This window comes from Homarus americanus, unplaced genomic scaffold (assembly GCF_018991925.1).
Source record: "Homarus americanus isolate GMGI-L3 unplaced genomic scaffold, GMGI_Hamer_2.0 scaffold40730, whole genome shotgun sequence".
Taxonomy (NCBI): Eukaryota; Metazoa; Arthropoda; class Malacostraca; order Decapoda; family Nephropidae; genus Homarus; species Homarus americanus.
Window position 1 is genome coordinate 20,123 of NW_024752855.1, and position 9,878 is coordinate 30,000.

At 41.2% G+C, this 9,878-nt stretch overlaps 1 protein-coding gene across 1 annotated transcript in view; it reads left to right on the forward strand.

The window, feature by feature from the left end:
- Positions 1-9,878, forward strand: part of LOC121855202 (trichohyalin-like) — a 67,860-nt gene that overhangs the window by 16,009 nt on the left and 41,973 nt on the right. The window contains exons 10-19 of the mRNA XM_042350068.1: positions 406-423; positions 1,247-1,357; positions 2,592-2,748; positions 3,477-3,670; positions 4,260-4,432; positions 4,663-4,777; positions 4,985-5,139; positions 5,290-5,511; positions 5,652-5,753; positions 9,496-9,525. Of these exons, the coding sequence (XP_042206002.1) occupies positions 406-423; positions 1,247-1,357; positions 2,592-2,748; positions 3,477-3,670; positions 4,260-4,432; positions 4,663-4,777; positions 4,985-5,139; positions 5,290-5,511; positions 5,652-5,753; positions 9,496-9,525 (1,277 nt within the window). The remainder of the gene's footprint in view (positions 1-405; positions 424-1,246; positions 1,358-2,591; positions 2,749-3,476; positions 3,671-4,259; positions 4,433-4,662; positions 4,778-4,984; positions 5,140-5,289; positions 5,512-5,651; positions 5,754-9,495; positions 9,526-9,878) is intronic.

Genomic DNA, 9,878 nt, shown 5'->3' on the forward strand with positions numbered 1-9,878 from the left:
CTCAAAAAATGAATATTAGGGTTTGTTGAAGCTTATCCAGAAGATTTAGTTTGTTTGGTCTGTTTTGTAATTTAGTCCTCATTAGAACAGCTGATCTATGACAACAACTGGTTGGTCACAACAGCTGATCTGTGACAACAATTGGTTGGTCACAACAGTTGGTCTGTGACAACAACTGGTTGGTGACAACAGCTGATCTATGACAACAACTGGTTGGTCACAACAGCTGATCTGTGACAACAACTGGTTGGTCACAACAGTTGGTCTGTGACAACATATCAACTTGTCTCTTGTTGTTTTGTGGGATGGATTAGGGGGGTAGATGAGAGTGTTGTGTGTGTGGTGAATATAATGTAAAACTTGATTGATGGAACTTGATGTTAATCTTATCTGTTGACTCCTCAGCTCTCCTGGAGAAAGAACGTGAGTATAAAGTTAAACAGTAGACTATATTCTTCCTCCTTGATCTTTAGTCTTATATTTAGCATGGTACTAAATGACCCTCAGGCCAGTCCACTTACTGTACACTCTGAGGAAGAGGATGAACCTGGTTTCTCTCTTATACCACCAGCGTCTCCTCCCTCCTACACCACCTCCACACTGTAACTGTTTTTTCTCCTATTTCTCACCATTTTGGGTAACTTAATCTCACTAAACCAAAACTTCAGTAAATTATTTCTATCTAAGGAGAATATTTACTTGTGTTGGTAATTATAATTTCTTATGGAATGATGAAAGTTTTTGTAATTCTTAACACCCAATATTTTGTCTTATGATTTGGCATTTTTGTTATATTATTTTACCAATCAGTCAATACAAGATGAGTGGTGTTACTGTACACAAACCTTATACTCATTTTATATTTGCTGATGCTATATTGTAATGCACTTCAAGTTAAAATGGAGAGTTCGTGTGTTTGTGTAGAATATTCTGAATAAATTGTAATGTTTTGTTCATTTCGTCAAACTAAACATTATTATATATATTCAGTTCTTGTGGGAGCTTCCATGTCCTGAAGTACAGTCATGTAGGGTTCTCGAATAAAAACATGACCCTGTATTTTAATGATAAGTTGTATACATTATTTACTTAGTGATTTTGGCATTAACTGTAAATATTAGTATTGTATATAGGCGATTAATGGTAAAGTTTATAAGTGAAATTTACCAAAGGCTGTGTCATATTTCGTATGTGTGAGTCCATTAGCATCTCAGACTCCTACCTTCACCCTCTCATCCTCCATCAGGCAAGAATGACGACCGACCCGACGACAGCGAGGCTCCACGCTTCGTCTCTGAACTGTGTGACCAATATGTTCAGGAGAACGGCACTCTCACCCTCCAGGTCTCTGTGGCAGGTACGACCCAACTCTCTCTCTCTCTCTCTCTCCTTCTCTTTCCAGGGTTTGTATCAGGGAATCAAACGATGGTGCGATAATGTTTTTTGGGATATGTATTTAAAGACGACAGTTATTGTGTGTTTGTGAACATTGAAATTTCTGTCATAATGATTTCAAACAAGTCCAATAATTCAGGTGTGTTAAAGAGGTATTGATATTCTCCCCAAAACATCAGAAGTTATGTACGTGTTGTAGTTAAGGTTCAGAGGTGACGTGACAGTTTTTAAGCTTACAGACACAATAAACATCTTTACATACAGACACACACAGATACAGACACACACAGATACAGACACACACAGATACAGACACACACAGATACATACAGACACACACAGATACAAGATAGTATAATACCAACTTTAACTCCTGATTACTCCCCTTAATGTTGGGGATGAGTTCACCTTGGTCCACAGGACAGTGTAGTGAAGGGGTTCAGCCCTCTCTCCCCTGGTGTAGGTGGTGTAGGTGTGTGTGTGTGTGTGTGTGTGTGTGTGTGTGTGTGTGTGTGTGTGTGTGTGTGGAGCGTCAGGTTCTCCTCTTCGTGTTTAAAGGTACCTCGTCTACAGCATTTGCTCCAGGACACAGCCTCATCCCTGGTGCCTGGCCCTTCCCTCTCCTTCATACTGAAAGAACACAACATTAAGCCTCTAGGTCAAGGTGTTTTTAGGTTCCGTGTTTAATCTCCACGTTTTATAATTTTTAGTCTGACTTTACCACTTTTGATGTTTGTCTATGTATCTGCATACTATACATGGTGACATGTGGTGTAATGATCAGCATGTTCGCCTCGCAAGCGAGCGGACCCGGGTTCGATCCCCGGGCAGGGTGAAGCTATGGGCAAGTTTCTTTACGCCATTTGCCTCTGTCTACCCAGCAGTAATTGGGAACCTGGATGTTAATTGATTGGCGGATCGTGTTCGGGGTAATGGTTAGCCAGTGCAGTTGGTGAGTTGTCCGGTCTACTCGGACTATTCCTTGACACTGGGTCATTCAGCTCATTAACTCAGTATGCGGCTGTTGTGTTGGCGACAGCTTCTACACCTTAAACAAATTCATCCCTAGGTGGCCCTTGGGTCGGCCATCCTCGTTACACGAGGGGCATCCATTATTATATTGTACATATTATGTTATATAGAAATAGCTGCATACATTATATGAAGTGTTCAGTAATGTGTGCTGGGTGTTGCAGGTTCACCGCCACCAGAGGTACTGTGGCTCTTCAACGGGCGGCCGCTTCATCCCTCCGGCAAGTTCCGCATATCAGCGACAGGAGGGACTCACACCCTCACCGTGTTCCAAGTCACCGCCAAGGACCTGGGTTGCTACTCCTGCAAGATCACCAACAAGTTTGTACACGATCACTATGTGTTTCTTCATCCATTCACTGTGTCATTTTTGAGGTTTGGTCCTGGGCTTATGTATAGAAAAAGGCTGGTTTTAATATATGGATCCTGACCCATTTCATAAAGAATATCAGATACCACATAAACTCTCCTCATAACTGTTCATAGATGAAATAAAACTTGCATTCCATAAAGTATTCTTTTACTCATTGTGGCGATTGTGTTTAGTTTGCATGTTATGGATCTCGCCGCCACAAGGCTACAGCTGGACAGGTGGTGTGGTGTAGAGGAGGTAGAAAGACTGACACAAAACTCCGGTGATCAATGTTACGGGCCTATCAAGGGATATGAGTTGGCACAGGAGTACTTTGTAGCCTGTGTGTGTGTGTGTGTGTTTTGGGGGGAAGGAGGAAGATGTTAATAATTTGTTAATTGGCTTAAAGTATATCTTATGACCTTACACATGTACAAAACTGCATCTGTGTTGGCAGATATACATATATACTGTATCTCCATCACACACCTGAACTTTCTGATCATATTTATGTCAAAGCACTAACACTTTAGGTCCATAGACGCGCTGTAGATATCTAATTTACACTCGGGGTTCATAAACACTATCAGCCTAACTTTGAATTCTTGGTATGACTCTTTAAGAGCACAAAATATTTAGTCTTGTTTTAAGAGAGACACTAACACCATACTGCGCTCTGAGAGTTTAACTTTTACAGGTATGGTCAAACGTATACCATGAGCAGCGTCTCCTTCGGTGATCCAAAGCCTCGTCGGCCATTAACGGTAGAGGGGGCGGAGATGGACATGCGAGCCCCGACCTTCACCATCCGCCCTGAGAGTATGATGACCATCTTGAGGGACGAGGAACTCCGCCTCTCGTGCGCCGTCCAGGGCGAGCCTACACCCAGGGGTAAGTCACACCATGATGAAGGGAAAGTTTAGTCTTAATTACTTTAGTACAGAACAGTATTGTACTTAATCATCTTCTCAAGTTGTTGAGATATGTAAAATCTTAAGTCCATTTTTAGTAGAGCAAAAGAGTCCTACGTGAGACAAATTTACTTAAGAGTACAGTTAGATGTGATGTGCACGACGTGTGTTGGTGGATGCTACCCACAGGGTGGTGTGATGCGTCTAGTGATGTAAGATAAGTCAGTGATAAGGTGGATGCTCTCCTTGGTGATCAGGATGAAGTTGTTGGTGGTGGGGTCAGCGCACCCCACCGTCACGATAATCCCTTCACTGTGTTGGCAAACTGTTTTATTATTCCATCTCCCCATCTTAATCAACATTACAGTCTACGGCGATGGGATAGGGTGACGGGGACAGACCGAGGATGTGGCCGGAGGTCACTAGCCCGAGTCCTGCAGGCAGATGTCTGCACCATTACTTCATAACTTATGAGAATGTTTCTCACTTTTTGCCAGTTGGAGCCAAACTAAATTTTAATTAATATTACCTGAAGTTTCAAACCAATTATGTTGGTGTTGTTCTCACAGTGACCTGGCTGAAGGGTTCCCATGATGTCTCCAACACCTTCCGTGCCCACAAGTCAGTCCGGGATAACCACCACACACTGATAATCCGGGAGGCTCAGTTCACGGACTCCGGCACCTACACTGTCGAGGCCAAGAACATCAACGGCACCGTCAGAGCCTACTGCAGCGTCAAGGTGAATTTAAACAATATGTCTTTCATTTACAGGCTATAGATGAAGACTTATATGTCCATTAGGATTTGAATATATACTGTACACTCACAAAGCTTATTGTGACATTAAGAAGTCTTTGAAACTTCATTATAACTAATGAAATTATGGTACAAAGAATCTTTGGGTGAGAAGGAGGGATGTTTGAGTTCTAAATAAGTAAACAACTATGAGAATGTTATGTGTTTGTGCAGGTGAGGGAAGGCTTCAGGTCACGCAGCTTCTCACCGAGGGGCCGCGACGAGAAGTTCCCCGGCAGTAAAGTAATGATAGAGGAGAAGAGACTTACCTCCGGCAGGTTCATCAGAGGTATGACGTTCTGGCGCCGCTTGTTTGTTCAACATAGCAGTCTTAACCACTTGTTTTGTTTGCCTGTTTATTTTGTGTATGTTTATATCATAAGTCAGTATTGTTGACAGTGTGTTGCTAGAGGAGAAGCAACATTGACTGATATTTATGACGCATTTTGTTAGAATATGCAAAAACTATGTTTCATATTACACCTTGCCACCATAGATGTCCCTGGTATGGTGGGCACCCCTAAAGCTCGAGATGTGGGCAAGAACTGGGTATCACTCCACTGGGGTAAATCGGAGCACCATGGCGGCGTCACCGTCACGGCCTACAAGGTGGAGGCCTGGATTCTAGGGGAAGAAGCCCGCTGGCAGGAGGTACGTAGATGCGAGGCGGCAGAGGAAGGTACTGCCTCAAAATTTCGATGAATTATTGTAATTGTTAACAATCGTTTCCTATAGTATTAATGTAGGATTATCAATCTATCTTGTAACTTTTGAATTTATGTTCTCTCTTTCCTCACTCAGCTGGGTGTGTCCCCGATCACATCCTTCGACGTGTACAACCTGAAGCAGGACCGGGAGTATCTGTTCCGCGTGACGCCCAGAAACAAGTACGGGTGGGGAGAGGCGGTGATGACCCCACGACCCATCAGAGTTGGTCGCACGGTGGAGCACCCCAACCTGCCCAAGGCACTACCTCACCAAGTCCGCGCTATGCCAGGAGGTCACATCTCCCTTGAAGCTCAGGTACTGGATGCACTTGCTGAAGAACAAAACATATTTGATGAGTAACTTCATAAGGATTTGTGTTATATCAAGCTGATAGTGATCATACATATTCGTACAGCAGTGAGCAGTGTATATTTATTTTCTGTCATGTGCTTCAGATATCGGGTGAACCCATGCCAGAGGTCCGCTGGTACAAGGACGGCACCTTCATCGACATCAACCGCTACCCCAGGTTCTCCTCCTTCTCCTCTGATAGCTCGGTGAGTCCTTCCTGCACACACCAGAGGCAGGCAGTGATAAGTAACTCAACACTTTTGCTTGAATTATTAGGAGGAAAAGTGTGGGACTGGCATGGCAGTGTTTCGTAAGTTAAATTTTAAAGAAGGTAAACCATTGTGTGGCTGTGTGGCTGAGCAGAAGTTAAGGCTGGTGACGGCTGGGCGTGAAAAAAACCACTTAACCACTGAATACCAGACGACTAGAAACAATGTATGAGTTAATGCTATCTCAGAGTATACAGCAATTGGGGTTCACGTGAATGAATGGAGATTGTGTAAAGTTCAGAGAAGTCATTAGGTCAAAGTAGAAGAATGAACAGTACCGTAAATCTCACCAGACGCCTCAAGGTGGTGTAGAAAGTGAATTAATGGGGAGTGTTACAGCGGATGTGATGCTCCTGTTACAGTGGGTGTGATGCTCCTGTTACAGTGGATGTGATGCTCCTCTTGATCCTTTGTTTACTGAAAGGAAGCTGCTCAAGTTAACAGTAGGTGTGAGAGTCTGTGAGGACATGATCACTTCACCTGTCTAGTGTACTGCAGTAAACATAAATATTCAGTAATATTCTATACTGAAGTGAATAGTTTTCAAAGCATGCTTGAAAAATTCTCCAAACTGTATTTACTTTTATATCTTAGTGTACTGTAATTATTTCTTGATTTTAAACAGCAGTATATTTGGGTATTATTGTAAGAATATTAATTGCATTTAATATCACAGAGTGCGATGGAGTAATGGATTTCAATATTGTTTCTTATGTATTTTTTGTTGTTTTTCATAACTTCTAAACTCGTTGACATAATTTTATAAGAGATGATTTTTTCTAATATGCAGAACAACTGAGTTTAGTAATGAGAGATGTTACGTACAATGAAAGATATGAAGAAGTTGACCTCTGCTTTGTAGCGCCTAGTTCTTCTTAAAGATCTTGGTGACAGTTCTGGGAAATATGGAGACCACAGTTATGATGTACAACTTACAGTGGCATATGTCTTGTACTGTTACACGTCAGACCATTAATTTTTATTTCTCTTGTGCCGGGGATTAGAATATACACATAAAGGGCTTGAATGTTCCTATACTGTACTTAGTTATCTTGATATTTTATAAACTACTAGCAGAAACGCCGCCCTCCGAGCGGCTCATTCGCTAGGCCCACGGTAGGACGCCACCCTCCAGGAGGCTCCACATTGTCTCACTGTTCAGTCCCCAAAACTTCTTCTTCCATCAATAGTTCATTAACAGTGTATGTAAGTTCCACCATGTTTTTCATTACAACGGTACAGCAAAGTATATTTTTTTAGCATTAAACTGTTTATATTTTATTGTCTAATCATCACTACATATAACACCACCCATCATCACTACGTATAACATCATCCATCATCACTACACCTTCTCACATATCCGTTGAGACATTGTTACATAACTATTTGACAATTTTCATAACCGAATGACAGAACACATATCGAAGGACAATCTAAAATAACTGTTCGTTCATGCTAACGGAAGTGATTGACGTAAGTTATGAAGTTGACAGACGTGAACAATAAACCGACAGTCTACATATAGTTTGAGAATGTAACAATGGGAGAATGACAGACCACCAACAGTTATTTTAGATTGTCATTCGATATGTGTTCTGTCATTCGGTTATGAAAATTGTCAAATAGTTATGTAACAATGTCTCAACGGATATGTGAAAAGGTGTACTTATAACACCATCCATCATCACTACATATAACACCATCCATCATCACTACATATAACACCATCCATCATCACTACATATAACACCATCCATCATCACTACATATAACACCATCCATCATCACTACATATAACACCATCCATCATCACTACATATAACATATCATCACTACATATAACACCATCCATCATCACTACATATAACACCATCCATCATCACTACATATAACACCATCCATCATCACTACATATAACACCGTCCATCATCACTACATATAACACCATCCATCATCACTACATATAACACCATATAACATCATCCATCATCACTACATATAATACCATCCATCATCACTACATATAATACCATCCATCATCACTACATATAACACCATCCATCATCACTGCATACAGTACCATCCCATCATCACTACATATAACACCATCCATCATCACTACATATAACACATCCATCATCACACTACATATAACACCATCCATCATCACTACATATAACACCATCCATCATCACTACATATAACACCACCCATCATCAATACATATAACACCATCCATCATCACTACATATAACACCATCCATCATCACTACATATAACACCATCCATCATCACTACATATAACACCATCCATCATCACTTCAGATCGGTAAAGTAGTTTCCGAGATTCTCGTGCGGACAAACAAACAAACAAACAAACAGACTTCTTTTGTTTTATATAGATAGATAGCGAGTAAATAACTTCTATGTTAACGATATAAACATTGCATAGATCTTTTATGGTTCTTACTGTTATTAGATTCACTAATGACTATAGTCCTCACATACAAGCCATCATTCCCAGCCATTGATATGACAGGTCGTGCAGTGCTGACATACAGTATAGGAACTGTAGTGAGGTGCTGCTTGAGGGATCTTTTGTGTAAGGCGTTACTGTGTGTTACCCCGTTCGCTCTCTGTGATATCTGCGCTTTCTTGAAGGATTATTAGTTGTATGATTTTGTTAATATGTAGTGGGTGGTTGTAGAGCCTATAGTGGACATATAGTACTAGGTAACTGACCTATTGATTAAGTTCTGATGATCTGAGCAACCAATCAACTAGAAATAATTGTTACCATCGACCAATCAACTGATCTAAAGTTTAAGGTCAGCCAATCAGGTATTATACATTTTTACATTCAGCCAATCAACTACAGCCCTCTGAATTGGATGTCACCCAATCATCTACTCTCAATTTTCATGGTTTAAAGTTTAAACAATCAACTATTATGAATCTTTGAAGCCAATTAGTTATCAGCTGTTGTGTGATGGTATTACGGTGTTGCTACGATCACCCAGGGATGGTAGAACATATCCAATGGTTCAGTTGATAATAAGTGATGTTGATGACGTGCATGAACACTTTTCTGAAGGGGGGGGGTGCGACGTGCTGTAGCTCTGAGAGGGTTACTGCACCTGTGGCCTCTGTCACCCCCTCAGCTACACACACACGCACGCACACTTCAACAATTATCAACTGTGACGGAATTTAACACTTGTGGAACTCTGCCTTTGGGGTGAGGGTCTAACTCGGTCTCAAAATAGTGTGACGGGCTTAAGGTCATACAGTTGTCACGTGTTCTGTGGGAGGGTCTTACTAACGCTGCAGGTGACAATGAACTGACTCACTGGGGTACTTGTAAATAAACTTTCTTCTTTGTGCAGCTGTAAATAATCTCCCTTTTCGTGCAGCTGTAAACGGAATTAGATGGGCAGATGTCATCAAACTCCCTCACTGTTATGTCCCTTTAGAATATACAAAAGCTCTTGGTGTACCTCAAAGGATGTTTTTCTCTCACTGATGACCTTAAATTATCCCTCCTCCTCCACCTCCTCCTTCACCACCTCTCTCCTCCACCTCCTCCAACACCTCCACCTCCTCCACCACCTCTCTCCTCCACCACCTCCACCTCCTGCCTGGTGTTGGTGACTCACGCGTGGTGGTGCCTGGACAGATACACAACGCGTTTGGTTTAGTGACCAAGGTAGAGTCTATTTCTTTCCTGTAGGTGTTCTGCCTCCACTCACCCGGCACCCAGTCTGCTTTCTAATGATTCATCTTGGCTGTGCAGAGGAAACAGTTATGATTAGTTTTGTTTAATGAATCTTTTGGTTAATCTTGTAGGTTTGTCTTGGCTTTTATTAAATCATCTATTTTACAATATTAATGAATACGTAACGCTAGTAAAGGTAACTTTTACATGTGTCGGATGTTCTGTATAATATTTTTTACTTAAACATATTTATAAACTTCTTTTACTGACTAATTAAATTAAATAACTAATGTTTGATGAATTTTTACATTAAAAAAAGAAATACATTTTAATCTGAGCCGTAA